At 43.8% G+C, this 15,101-nt stretch overlaps 1 protein-coding gene across 4 annotated transcripts in view; it reads right to left on the bottom strand.

Moving 5' to 3' along the window:
* ZBTB2 (zinc finger and BTB domain containing 2) overlaps window positions 1-15,101 on the bottom strand; it is a 28,785-nt gene that overhangs the window by 7,491 nt on the left and 6,193 nt on the right. For 2 of the 4 annotated variants that reach the window (XM_040448882.1, XM_040448883.1), the window contains exon 2: window positions 745-929. The exons of 1 other annotated variant lie outside the window; for it this stretch is intronic. In XM_040448882.1, coding sequence (XP_040304816.1) covers window positions 745-917 — 173 coding nt within the window. In that variant the 5' untranslated portion in view covers window positions 918-929. Of the gene's footprint in view, window positions 1-744; window positions 930-1,054; window positions 1,218-15,101 lie in introns of those variants that run through there. One more of the 4 variants, XM_040448884.1, reaches the window with a different exon arrangement.

Below are 15,101 nucleotides of genomic sequence, written 5' to 3'. Positions count from 1 at the left end.
GTGAAATAAAGGAGAAACTGTCCTGTAAGTCAAGTAGACGCCACTACTGGGTGTCGGGGGCGTGGATCCTTCGGGGACTCGAACGTGGGGAGAGAGCGCGTGGTGAAAAGTACAGAACAAAAAAGTAAGAGGCGGGATCTGGTAGCACGACGCTTGGAGGAAGATCCCTTTTCCTTGGACATCCAGGGTCCTCTTCTCCGAGGCAGGAGAGATGGGAAGGAAAAACCAAGCAGAGATACGGAGGGAGATTGAGATGTTTTAAGAAAAAAAAGAAGGAAGCTGGGGAATTCATGCCCTCAAGCTTCCCATTAGACTGGCAGACCAGGGTGGAGAGGGGGGTACGCAGGGGTGTGGGGGGGGAGACGCGGGGGTGGGGGTGGGGGGCCAGAGGAGTGGGAGAAAGGGATCCAGGAGGCCGCTGTCGATCCTGCTGTGCAGGGGACGCCCAGCCAGGGTCCGGGGAGCTGGGGTGGGGGTGGGGGTGGGGTGGCAGGGGTGGGGGGCGCGCTGCTGAGGGTTTGCCGGTCAGGGATTCTCAATGGCTACTGAAAGCATGAGTAACCAAGATGAGCAAGGTTGGCAAGTGAGGTCACGAGGGAAAACTGGGAGCCTGGGAGCCTAGGATTCCAGGGAGAGGAGGTGAGACCCATGGTCTGGATGGGCAAAGAGCAGGTTCAGAGGGAAAGAGGGCCATGGAAGTTCAGCGTCTACAGTCATTAGATTATTACCAACCACGTTAGTTACCTGGTCTGATGGACAAACAACATCTTAAAGTAATTGGAGAATGAAGCAAGAACTGATTTGTGTGCCTTGAAGTACACATCGCCGATGGCAACCGTGCAGTCACACAGGAAACCAAACTCTCGCTGAGCGTTTAACTGTTGCAGGAGAATAAGTCCATGGTTGGCCAAATCCATTTTTTTAAAAATCTGCAAAGCAAACAATTTTTTTTTTAAGAAAGGTGATTCACAAGTAAGTATGTGTCCTTTTTTACAGTCACCGACAGTAACGATCACAGCTAACGTGTCATGCTAACAGTGTTACGTAAACTCACTCAGTCTTCGCAGCAGCCCGCTGAAGCAACTCTGTCTTCACTTCCATTTTACAGATGATGACACTGACCGTGAATCGGGGGATTACGTGATCTGCCCACGAAACGGACTCAGTTGTCTGCTCTTGGGACAGCCAACACCCCCAGATCCGCTAGTCTTATAGTTTAAGATTCCAAATGCAAATTTTAACGACCTATCAGAAACTGTCAAAACTTCCACAGAGACCAATTAAGGTGCTGGGGTGGGGCCACAGCAGGGTACAGTGAAGATCTCACTAAACTGGGGCAGTTTTCCAGCTCCTACAGTGTGGGCAGGGCTGCCCCTGGCAGTGATCCAATTACTCCCCTGGATGCCTGCACTCCCGGAGGCAGGACGGAGGAGGGTGCTCTTCTCCCTTTTTTGTGGAGGAGGAATTGGGCTTTGAGAGGTGTAAATAATTTGCCCAGGCCATCTAGCTCCAACGCAGGGGAGCCAAAATTTAAATCTGCGTGTTCTGAGTCCGGATTCTAAGGTCTTCATTCCTTACACTTCACCGTAGCAAACCACTTGGCCTGAATCCAGCAGGGGAAGTGCCTCCAAAGGGGACGGTTCATCAAATCAGGAGACTGCTCCTTTCCCGCAAAGAGTATTTATAACAGCTCACTACACACAGATCAGCTTTATACCTAACAGTAGACTCAATGTTATAAGCAGCGAATGCTTTCTCTCTAAGACTGTGCATGAGCAAAGTTGCCCACTCTCAGTACTGAACATAGTACTGGAAGTTCTAGCCACTGCAATAAAGGAAGAATGGAAATAAAAGACAGACAGACACACACACACACACACACACACACACACACACGAACTAAAACTGTCCTTATTTCCAGATGACATTGTTGTTATGCAGAAAAAAATCCCATGGAATCTACAAAAAAACGCCTGGAACTAATAAATGAGTTTGGCAACACCACGGACAGGCTATAAGATTAACATGAAAAAGTCAATTGTAATTCTATACACTAACTTTGAACTTGTGGCCACTGAAATTAGAAATATAATACCATTTACAATCACTCAAAAACTGAAATACATATGTGTCAATCTAACAAAACATGTATAGGACTAACAAAACATGTATGTTGAAAACTATAACGCTGAAGGGAAAAAAAAAATCAAAGAATATCTAACAAAATGGAAAGATGTACCGTATTTACAGTTAGGAAGGCTCAGTAAGAACATAAATTTTTCTCAAGTCTGTACATAGGTTTGACACAATTCTTATTAAAATTCTAGCAAGATTTTTTTGTTGCTATAGATAGGGATATTGTAAAATGTATAATGTTAAGCCAAAGAAACCAGAAGAGCTAAAATAATTTTTTAAAAAGAATAGCGAATTGGGGTGAGTCAGCCGGACTTCAGGATGCATCAGATAGCTACAGTGTCCAAGACTGTGTGGTATTGTCGAAGGGACAAACATGCAGACCAGTGAGACAGAATGAGCACCCAGGGCTGATGAGCATCCACATGAATACATGCAACTGATTGTTGACGAACTCACAAAAGCAACTCAGTGCAGGAACAATCTTTTTGACAAATGGCGTAGATAAACTGGACATAGAGAAAAAAAAAAAAAAAAAAAAAAAAAGCCCTGACCTAAGTTTCATACCTTCTATAAAAATTAACTCAAAATGAATTACAGACTCCAAGGTAAAACACCCAACTATAACTTTCGGGGGAAAAAATGGGAGAAAAATCTTAGGGATCTAGCATTAGATACAGAGTTTTTATACCTAACATCAAAAGTATGATCCATAAAAGGAGAAAATGGTAAGTCGGATTTCATTAAAATTAAAAATTTTTGTTCTGTGAAAGGTCCTGTTAAAAGAGGCTGAAAAGGCAAGCTAGAGACCAGGAGAAAAATATTTGAAAACCTTTGCAAACCTTTTGACCAAGGACAGGTATATAGAGAATATGCAAAGAATTCTCAAAACCCAACAGGAAAAAAAAATCTATTCAGAAAATAGGCAGTAGGCTTGAAGAGACATTTCACCAAAGAGGATATGCAAATGGTCCATAAACACATGAAAAGATTGCCAACATCATTAGCGATTAAGGAAAAGCAAACGAAAACCACGATGAGATTTCATTATAAACCTATCACAATGGCCAAAATAAAGTAATGGCAACACCAAATGCTGACAAGGATGTCAAGGAAGCAGACTCTTCAAACACTGCTGGGGAGAACGTAAAGTGGTGTAGCCACTCCGGAAAAGAGCAGTTTCTTAGAAAAACTCAATATGCAACTACCGTCCTACCGAACAATTATGCTCACGGACATCTATCCCAGAGAATGAAAACTTATGTTCACACCAAAACCTACCCGTGGATATCCACAACAGCTTTATTCCTCATAGTCAAAAACTAGCAACAACCCAGGTGTCCCCCAGCGGATGAACAGTTAAGCAGTGTGGTATGCCCACACCACAGGAAACAAACACAGCCAGCAAGGAGAAATGAACTACTGATACGTACATATAGCAAGGTGGGTGAATTATGCAGAGGGAAAAGAGCCAATCCCCAAAGGTCACATACTGCATGATTCTACGTATTTAACATTCTTCAAGATCATAGGAACAGAGAACAGATTAGTAACAGAGGGTGAGGGGAGCAGGAGGGAAATGCGTTTGGCTTCAGAAGGGCGACATGAAGGATCCTTGTGATAGGAATGTTCTGCAGCTCAACTGTGTCAACGTCAGCACCCTGGCCGGGATGTGGGAGCACAGTTTAGCAAGTAGGAAACTCAGTTTACTGAGTTTCCACTAGGGGAAACTCGGTAAAGGGCTTGCGGGATCTCTATTATTTGTTGCAACTGCACGTGTATTTATAGTTGTCTAAAAATAAAAAGTAAAAAAAAAGAAAAACCCACCACGCATCAATTAATTAGCCAGATTAATAAAAAAAAAAAAAAGGATAACTATGATGTTTAACTACAGAATTGGGAAAGCTAGTTTGGAGAATACATGATCATGATCAATAAGCTTTTAAAAAAAACAGACCATGGCAATTCTTACTAAGCTGGTACTGATCTCCCCACTCTCCTTCCTGTTCTAGGGATGATCTGGCAGATTCAGAAATTAACAAGTGCTACCTGAAAGGAACGAACGAGACGGATCAATACCGTAAGAGACCGATCAGGTCACAAGGCAAGACTGGAGGATGTCAAGTCTCGTGTTTTCTACCCAGAGTTACATCCAAACATGAAAGGCAGGAGGGTCACTTAAGGCTGCAGCAATCTGGGTACCCAGACCTACACCGTAGGCTCAGTTACACGTTCAAATCTGTGGAAAGCATCAGGACCTTCGTCCCCCAATATTTCCTGTGCAGGGGAAAGCGCTAAGATTAGGAAGGGGACACAGAAAACGAGGCCTGGGGTTCAGGATGAAAACAAGAGACGGTGCCAGGTTGCAGGGTGGCAGGGACTACAAAGAAACATCACTCGAACCTGACCTCCACCAGGATATAACTTTTAGAAGCTCACCTTCAAGGCTGTTCTCTGAAAAGCGCCAGACGACTTCCTTTTCCATCCTACTAACCTGCCTTTCTCTACAAGAAAGTATAATACACCTCAAAGAGCAACCTGCGAACACTACTTCACGTGTTCTGTCTCTGATCATGGTTCCCTACATGTTTAGGTGGTTTCAGGTGTCATTCACGGACAGACAGCAGCTTCAAGTGCGAGAACATATTACTATTTATTTCTTGATGATGATGACAAGAGTGGCTGTTATTTAAGGAGTATTTCCTTGACCATTCATTTCCATATGCTCTTCGTTTAATTTCGCGCTAAGGTATTTGAGGTATTACTGCTATTCGTATTCTATATATGAGGAAACAGGCTGAGAGGTTAGCTGATTTGCCCTTGATTATAGAATCAGAAAGCACAAGAAGTGAGATTTCAACAGGGTCACTTGATTTGCTGGGACGTGCTATGTGCAAGTATGTTTACAATTAATCGGAAATATTCTTATATCCTCTTATAACATGATTAAACAACATTTTTAAAAAATGTTTATTTATTTTTTGAGTCAGAGAGCAGGCCGGGAAGGGGCAGAGAGAGAGAGGCAGACAGAGAGAATCCCAAGCAGGCTCTGTGATTTCAGCGCAGAGCCCGACATGGGGCTCGAACTGCGAACCGCGAGATCGTGACCTGAGCTAAAATCAAGAGTCGGACGCTTAACCGACTGAACCACCCAGGCTCCCCTCGGAAATATTGTTTTTATCGCTGCTTTTAAGTATATGTACTTGTTACGAGAAATTCAAAGATCACGGACACACAATAGTGAGTTGTCCATCCACCAACCCCTCCGCCACTTTCTCCACACTCTGGCCACACTGGGTATTATGGCCACGTCTTTGAGAATCTTTGCCAAATCCACGCTCATTTTCCTACCTTCTATGGATTTAATGATGAGAGGAAGTATATTTTTGTGTTTATCAATCATTTACATTTCCTCCTGCATTCCCCTCATGAGCTCTGCCTGGTTTTCAATCAGGTTGTTTGTCTTTTTATTGATCTGTAAAAACCCTTCGTAACGTAATAAAAACGAGCCCTTTACCGCATGCCGCTAATATTTTTCTCACTTTCTTTTAATTTTATTTTACAGAGATTTCTGACATATAATTTTATGTTTTAATGTCATCAAACTGATCAGTGTTTGACAGGACTTTGAAGTTTTTGTTCTTACATTAATGGATATACAGCCTCTCCTTCCATAGAGCAAAAGGTAGGGCTTCTCATTCCACAAACAAACGTATGTTTTTTTTTAAGACCATAAGAATTAAGCCATGAGAAAACTATGAGAGGTTTCTTTTTTTAAGGGAGTCTACCAGTTACTTTAGGATCTCAATTTAGAGATCTCCTATTCAATCTAGAATAGGAAACAAACTGAACATGTCTTTTACAGATAGAGGGAAGAACACATGTACAGGGGTCTCAGGGATGGGAAAAAAACCAAACAAGAGGAGGGAAAATGGAAAGAATGTTCCAAATTCACATAGGAAACACAAAACCGTGTACATTTTTAAAAATGGTACTTCAGAGACCAAAGAAACCTTTCTCAGGGAGAAAAATAAGACTCCGCCCTAGAGTCTCACACATGTGAATGAGTCCGAGAAGACAGAGTGGGGGGGGGTCCCCAAGCCTGGGGGCATCTCAGGCAGTGCCCCCCAGCCAACAGCACTGCCATCTGAAGTCTTTCCTCCTCAAGGCCCCTTCAGAGCCATTTCCATGCAGCCTATGCTGCACTGGCTGAGACGGCACATCTTTTATGGGGGGGGGGGTTCTGGTGGAGGTCACCCCCCCTTTGTGGAAATGGATGTCTGCTCTTCCCTTCCCACCAACTGCTGACCAGCAGCATCACTCCTGTGCCCCCACCCCCCACCATTCCCCACGCTGAAATGGCTCAGCAAGGTCACAGAGGACCTCTGCTCCCCAGCCCCACAGAGCATGCTTACTCGACCTCTCTGAGGCATTTAATACCCTTCCTCCTGCTCCATAAATACTGTCTTGGGCTCTGAGGCCACTGTGCTTTGGTTTTCTATCACCTCTGCCTGTTCTATTTTCATCGCCACCAAGGACTCCTCTTTTGCTGATGCCCCTCTGCCTTTTGTCCACAGCCTGCTTCTCATTCCGTGGACTCCCTGTGGGGATCCAATCCACTTCCGCTGGGCCATACCGCAGCACCCCCTCAATTCAGGATAGGCAAGACAACTCAAGTCCCCCTTCCCCTCACCCTCATCTCCCCCCAAAGACAACAAAAGCCACGGACACAAACCTGCTCCTTCTGTATCCCTAGCTTAGTGCACGGCACAGCCATCCACTCTTTGACCAAGGCAGGGATCTCCACTCCACTTAGGGCCTCACTTCCCTCACTCCTCAGTCAGTCACCCGGGGCTCACCGACTTCAACTCCTTACCCCCACCACCTTAGCTCTGCCTCCCTACTCATCTCTTCATTTCTAGCTCTTGCCCTTGAATCCATCCACAGGGAAGAGCCAGGATGATCTTTCCAAAGGTCAAATCTGATGTTACTAACCAGCTTAAAATCCTTCTGCGATTCCCTACTGCCTTTAGGATGAAACCCAAATTCTTCAGCACCGCCTACCCGGCCCTGCATGACCCAACCCCTGCTTAACTCTGCACAACATACTCTCCTGCTGATCCAAACTAATGGTTTCCAGACTTTACGATTTCACAGACCTACTAAAAACCAATCAACCAACCTCAAAACTAGGGGTCCAACAGTATCAGTCCCTCTTTATTCTGCAAGAAAAGTCATAAAATATTCACATAACCTGTAGGATGGGGGACTTTTTTTTTTAAATATATATATATATATTTTAGAGAGAGAGTGAGCATGCAAGCAAGGGAAAGGAGCAGAGAGAGAGAGAGAGAGAGAGAGAGAGAGAGAAAGAATCCCAAGCAGACTCCACACCTAGTGCAGAGCCTGGAGTGGGGCTTCTCAATCCAATGACTGTGAGATCATGACTAGAGCCGAAATCAAGAGTCAGATGCTCAACTGACTGAGCTACTCAGGTACCCTGTAGGACGGGGGACTTCTAAATATAAATGGGTAGAAAAGACATAAGGTCAGAATACTTTTCTGAAGGAAGGGTTGTTGGCACTATATTCATTATAGGGAATAAATTTTCTCATGCACAAAAAATTACTACATGAAATTTTATGACATTAAATTGTGTCTGGTTCTTTTCTTGATATAAGGTTATCTACTTGATGATCTTTACGAAGTGATCAAGTATACAACTTGTTCGGAAATTCAAGCATCACCAAAAGCCCAGTTTCATCTGAATATGTTAATGATCATGGCGACAAAGTGATGTTATTTCGCTCACTTCAGAAACGCTGGATGAAATGAGATAAAGCTGAAGAGGGGCATTTTTCTTTACAACCAGAAGGTCCAGAAGCTCAGACCAATCTTGGGCTCCCAGCAGTTTGCAACACTCCCTGCTCAGAGGCCTCGCTCTCAAAGCTGAGTTCAGCCCCTGATTTTATTCCCACTGTCAGGAAAGGAGGCCCGTTTGAAGGGGGCCTTAGAACCTCTGTGCCAGACCTTCGAACGAGCCACCTCCAGAGGGACTCACCACTTACCGCCCCCCAGCCCCAGCCCTATTAGTCTTCTGCAGAATTTCCGGGTCCTTAAGATCAGGAAGCTCTCCTTCCCTCTGGAGCACCTGTGAACATGCCAGTCTACTTATGTCTGCCTGGTGCTTCCAGAAAGCCAGCATGGAGTCCTATTTATCATTTATTACTTTATTCCAAGTACCTAGAATATTGTCTGATGTTTAAAAAAACTATATGTTTGTTAATAACTATATGTTCAGAGAGAAGAATGTTGAGTGCCAGACATGGCTTGGCCTCTGACTAGCTGGGTGCTGTGTGGGAAGTTAAATTTCTGATGATCCTAGACTAACCTAAAAAGTCACATCAATGGAAAGGGAGCTATATTTTGGCAAAAGTTTTTGATTTTTTTTTTTTTTTAAGTAGGCTTCATACCCAGCATGGAAGCCAATGTGAGTCTAGAACTCATGACTCTTGGGGCGCCTGGGTGGCGCAGTCGGTTGGGCGTCCGACTTCAGCCAGGTCACGATCTCGCGGTCCGGGAGTTCGAGCCCCGCGTCGGGCTCTGGGCTGATGGCTCAGAGCCTGGGGCCTGTTTCCGATTCTGTGTCTTCCTCTCTCTCTGCCCCTCCCCCGTTCATGCTCTGTCTCTCTCTGTCCCAAAAATAAATAAATGTTGAAAAAAAAAAATTTAAATAGAACTCATGACTCTTGAGATCAAGACCTGAACTGAGATCAAAAATCCAATGCCTAACTAAGTTACCCAGATGCCCCAAGTTTTTTATTTTTAAAGTTTATTTATTTATTTTGAGAGAGAAAGAGAGAGAATGAGAGCATGCACGCACGAGAAGGGGAGGGTCAGACAGGGAGACAGAGAATCCCAAGCAGCCTCCTCGCTGTCAGTGTCAGCACAGAGCCCAGCGCGGGGCTGGATCCCACAAACCACGAGATCATGACCTGAGCTGAAACCAAGAGTCGGGCGTTCAACAGAATGAGCCACCCAGGCCCCCAACCAAGTCTTTTATTTGTAAATGTCACTTCATCCTTCTTCATGAACTTCAGAACTTCAATTAAGTTCTGAATAGTGCCTTATACTTTACAGTATACTCTTTACACTCCTCATTTAATCCTCAACAATACCATGGTATATCATTTCCTCGCTATTCAGTATTAATTATAATATTAATAACCATAGCACTAATAATTAATGACCACTTATTATGTACCAAGGACCAATTACCCTCTCTCCAGAAGGAATCTACCAGAGTTAGAAAAGTTAAGTAACTTGCCCACATGTAGGCCAGCTCCTAAGACGCAGATCTGGGAAGTCGTCATGCTTTTGGTGAAAGCCTTCTGAGGTGCCAGGCACAGTGGATGCAAGGGTATGCAGAATACAGACAGAGTTCAAGGGGGGAGAATCGAACAAGTACACAAATGTACAATGTGAAGAAAAATATAAGGCACTGGGGTCCAATTTGGGGGTTGGAGGTCAGGGAAGTCTTCTGTGAGGAGACCTTGGTTAAGCAGATATTTGAAGAAGAGTTAACTGGGCAAGGATGGAGTATTCTGGGCAGAGGTCAGCATCTGCAAAGGCCCCAGGACACGTGGGAGCAAGATGCAACTGGGGAACTGAACGAAGGTCCGTGTGGCTGAAGGGCAAAGAGCCAGAAAGGAATAGGCTAGGTGAAGTTGGAGACTCAGGTCTTCTTAAAGATTTCGGTTCCTATCTTAAGAGCAACAGGGAGGCACCAGAGGGGATTTTGCAGCGGAAGTGACAGGATGGCCACACTGCAGGCGGGAGTGGTGAAGAGCCAGGTGAGGGGAAACCTTCCCATGGTCTAGATGAGACAAGACAGACTGGGTGGTGGCCATCAGGATGGGGTGAGAGGGACAGGATTCGAAATGTAGTTAGAAGATAAAAACTCAACGGAATCGGTTGGTGAGTTAGAGGGAGGAGGGTGGGGGAAATTGAGGTGTCCAAGATAACTCCTAGATTTCTCGCTCGTGTGACTGGAGAGATCGTGGGGATTCCCACCAGGAGAGGGAAGACAGGCAAAAAGGCAGCTTTATGGGGAAGATCGCAAGGGTTATGTTCAGATGTGCTGGGACCAAGATACTTTTGAGATGACCAAGGAGAGGTGTGAAGTATACTTTGGTTATATTGGTCTGGAGCTCTGAAGTCCTGCTGTGATTTATGTCTTGAGAGTCTTTGGAGAAGCCGGGTGCATCTGACTCCAAAAGTCACCACATTAAATTACTACATGATAGTTCAGAGAGGTTATAACGGCAAACAGAAGTCATCTGAGTCCTGGTCTTCCGGGTGTAAATTTCACACGTTTTCCTCTGTACTACTTGGCTCCACAGATCTGTCACTAATTAATCCTAGTCACCCAGGGCAGACATGAAATCTGACATGAAACTGAAGACCTATATAAAGCCCTCAACCAATTAACACTACAAATGGAACTTAAAAAAAAAAAAACTAAATAAAAAAAATCATTTGTCTTTCTTAAATCAGAATAGTGAGCAGAAAGGCACTGAACAAAAGTGGAGATGGAGAGGGGAGACCATTCTTAAAAGTGGGTTTTCGTAGAATGCCTTCTTTATGCATGTACATGTGTACAAAGTTTTCTTTTCCTTAAGCAAACTCAGAGGGTGTAAGACACATGTGGAAATAAGTAAAAAACACTTTCCAGAGCTAAGTACAAATGACCGTTTATATAATTTAATGCCTCACCACTGTTTCCCACACTGATAGTGCGACACTCCCTAGATGTGGAAGCTTTCAGCTTCCAGCACACAGCAAAGGTGGAGCTGATCCTTACAGAAGTTACTCATCGTTTGGAGGTGCGGCTGAATGGGACAAATACCATCATATTATGTTTGACAACCCAAGTTCCTCCTACGTTTTCAGTATAAGGAGAGAAGACCAAAACAGCGCTTGGGAACTGATGACTCACTTTTTGAGGATAATAGCTCTCCTAAGATACTAAACACCACTTAGACTACCATTTCAAGGGCACTAAAAGGGTCCTCTCAAGTCCTTAATTTTATTTAAGTGAAGCATAAATGAATACTGTAATGCACAGGACACATCAGTAACAGAAAAAGCACTACCCACAAGTAAGATTGATTCTTTCAAGTAGTTCAGACCACTTACCATGATGAAAAAACTGCTTTTTCAATTAGTATTATTAATAATTAATATTTAGGGCCTATAAAGTAAACCTGAATGGGACTAGTCATTTGAATTTTAATGTTTTTAAATTGTATCTCAAAGCTAGGAAATGTGTCTTAATTAGTTGTGGGGACAGGTTGATGTATTTTTCTTAACATTTCTTTAGTCAAGCCTCCTTGACGGTAAATAGGAAAAGGTGGGACATAAACTAATCAATAGCTCTTATTTTGAATTTGAAAAACATTGAATTTGTAAGAGTTTGCCTTTTCAATTACGTGTTGCTGACGTTACCATTGGAATTAGTTTTTAATTTCTAAGTGAAGGTCAGAAGGAGGTAGTTCCGGGATAGGCTGTGTCAAGGAGCCACAAATCAGAGATTTACAGCTAATAAAGACTTGATATTAATTAAAGTGATAATTCTAAAGGCATTATGCTATAATCAACTTTAAGGAAACCTACATATGATCACACAGAATTGAAAACTTAAATTTGCTGTTTTTACAAATCTCTGTAATAGAAGACAACTGGATTCTGCATTTACTCTGCCTCTCCACTTACTTTGTTGTGATATCTTTTTTGGTTGAATATCAAAGAAAATCCAACCTCACCCACATATGCAGTTGGAAAAAGAAATATTTTAATAGCTTTTCTAGGTGATTGTGGACATTTTTCTTTGATACTACACCAAAACTTGGTAAGTTGCAGTTTCTTGCAGTTTAGCTGTGCGATCTAAAAATACATAATGAATGAAAATTTCCTACTCTAATGGAAGGAAAGTTCATTGCTCTCTCTTGCTCTTTTAACAGATCTTTTACCTATGCACAGTGTTTAACATCACCCATCGGTCACTGGAAAATGTCAGCTCATCGAGTTATGCAGATCTTTCCAACGTTGACCCATTTTATCAACAGCTAAAAAGGCTAATCACATCTTATTATTAAACAAGTTGTTTTGACCTCATGGAACCCTGAGGGGGTCCTGGAGATTCACAACGGTCTGTAGAACACACTTAGACAACCCCTTTCAGAAATTACTCTGGGGCTCAGAGAATCTAAGCATCTAGGTAGGCATGGTGTAGAACACAAATATACTTTGAAACTATTCTCAGATGATTCTTATAGTTCATCCTTGCTTGGTGCAGAGCTTAGGCATGTACAGAATTTAATGGAACTATACCTCTTGTAAAGTAAAACCTCTTACAAAGTAAAAAGAACCATTTTGTGAGTAGTCAGATATATAAAAATGCTTTATAAGTTCCTGTCTTTGCACACTGGGCTTTCTTGAAGTCAGAAAGTTATATGATGTGTACCTCATCCACATGAACTGGGAATTATGTGCTTGAGTGTAAATACTAGCCCCTAACTTGGCCTTCATAACAGAAAAAAAAAGTCCTAAAATATCCTGGACTGCCAACTCCTGGTTCTGCGGCTACTGGCTCCATCTCTCAATGGCATATTGGCATTGTAAAACACTAGCTCTTATTTGCTATTGATTCAAAGTAATATTTCAATTATTTAAGTTTCATTTGCTAATAAAAATATAACTTAACTTGAACATAAAAAAGGCTTAGAAAATGTTCTCGAGCTAATGCTTAGAATGTTTATAATTTTTTTTCTTTGGGAAAATAAAAACTCTCAATTACTTTTTAGGTTTTCAGAGTCATACTTAGCGACCATAAGGAATTAGGAAAAGGGATAAATTCCCTTTTCTGCCGCGTGCACTCTGAAATTTATGGTAAAGTCGCCGGCAGACCAGCAGTCCTTCCTTTACAGTGACAGGCTGGAACCACACTACTTGCTCAATGTTCCAAGTTGACTTCAGGGAAAGGCCAGCGGGCCTTGGGATGCAGCACTGAGACAGGTAAGAGATGGCAGGTCTCCAACTGCAAAGCTGATCCCCAGCCAATGCCACATACCTGCCTTAGAAACCTCCTTTACTTTCTACCTCTAGGTCTGGAATTCTCAAGCTGGGGAAAGCGCATCCCCCTATTCCGGGACATGTAGCGTTTACAAGGCACATCTTAAAAGGTCAAGGTGGATAAAACTTTATATTTTACATAATTTTTACATTAAAAAGGTATAGATCTTTGAGGACAGTGCAAAGTTCATATTGACCTTTAAAAACTTGAGAGAGGGAGACAATCTGAAGGAGGCTCCAGGCTCTGAGCTGTCAGCACAGAGCCTGACCGTGGGCTCACACTCACCAACAGTGAGATCATGACCTGAGCCGAAATCAGACGCTCAACCAGACGCTCAACCGACTGAGCCACCCAGGCGCCCCCATATTAATCTTTAAGATAAAAAAGAAATTGTCATCGTGGACCTAAAACATGCACAGTGTTTACTCTGCTGCTGGAGTATTTCAGCAGAAGTTTGCAGAACACCATTTATTTACACCCTCTTTGAGAGAAGCTTTAAAACTGGCAAGTGGTTGGGCTATACAGTACAGCAAAGTTTTAGGGGCGGTTTATCTGTTCCCCTTTCATGGTCTTCTCCACTACTATTTGTGGCACTTAATACCACAGGTATAAAGTTGTGCTTTTGAGATCTTACCATGGTGTCAATAAACAGGTCAATTCTTTGGCTAGAAAATAACCTACAAACCACAAGTTTATTGAGAAATGCCCAGTTTGAAGGAATGCAGTATTAGAACTTTTTTTCTCAAAAATTACCTTTTAACAGTTTGAAAACACCCTGCATGTACATCCTATTATTTAATAACGGCCTGTTATTTAAACTGCAAAATAAAATCTATTTGAACAATGAATGTTGCTTTGTAATAAATCGGAGGACTTAAAATGTCTCAATTCTGATTTCCTATTGAAGCTTCAGGCCTCTCAAACTAAAATGCTAGTGATATGTACATCCTGCTCCCGTGCTCCGTCAGGGTCGACAAGATGATCTGTCCTAAAAAGGACAGTGCAGCCCATTTAGGGAAACCCAGAGCACCCCGGAGCTCCGTGTGAGCCCGTGAACTCGTAATTCTGACCTTTTTTATGCTTTACTGCAACAAAAACTTATAAAAATGAATAGAATGGAAACACACTAAGTGGGACCATTGTATTTGATGAAGAGCAAATGAACACTGCAGCGGTGGGGCGGGGGTAGGGGGTATTTCCCTAAGGCATAATTAGGAGTTCAGCGGTTCCAAGTTCTCGCAGTCAATTGGCCTAGCAAAAAACTGTCTGCATTTTCATCCGGCCCAATCACTTTCTTGCCTGCCCTGCTACCCTTGCTTTCCTATTGCCTCCTTTCACTACCAGCTAAACGCGACAAAAGCCTTGCTTCCTAAGCACCTATGCATTATCAGTTCTCTTTTTAGCCTGTTTAAAAAATCAATGGTTTGGGGGTTCTGCTACACAGGAAAAACGCCTCGGGCCGGGGAAGCAGCCTCCGCGCCCCCAAGCTCCCCTTCTCAGAGCCCTGGGGCGGAGGAGTGGGGGAGTGGTAGACGAGGGCCGCGCTGGCCGGGAGCGCGGCTCTGACGCCGGTCCCACACCCCCAAGGCAAAGCAGCCAGAAACCACAGCGCAGCTCCGGGGTAACCTCGGCCTCAGCGGAGGCGCAGATTGCCCGTGGAGCGGAAGCCCGAGCCTGCCGGCCTAACGCGCCCACACCCGCAGCCCGGGCCGCAGCAGTCCACCCAGGCGGCGCCCAGGGAGGCCTCCATCCACCCCGCCCGCAGGGGAGCGGCCCAACGGCCGCGGCGTCCTGCCTCGCCCCGCCCCGTCCCGGGGGGGGGGGCGGGGGCCCG

Source organism: Herpailurus yagouaroundi, unplaced genomic scaffold (genome assembly GCF_014898765.1).
Source record: "Herpailurus yagouaroundi ecotype Mexico unplaced genomic scaffold, PumYag 198, whole genome shotgun sequence".
NCBI lineage: Eukaryota > Metazoa > Chordata > Mammalia > Carnivora > Felidae > Herpailurus > Herpailurus yagouaroundi.
This window is presented reverse-complemented; position numbering and strand designations above follow the sequence as displayed.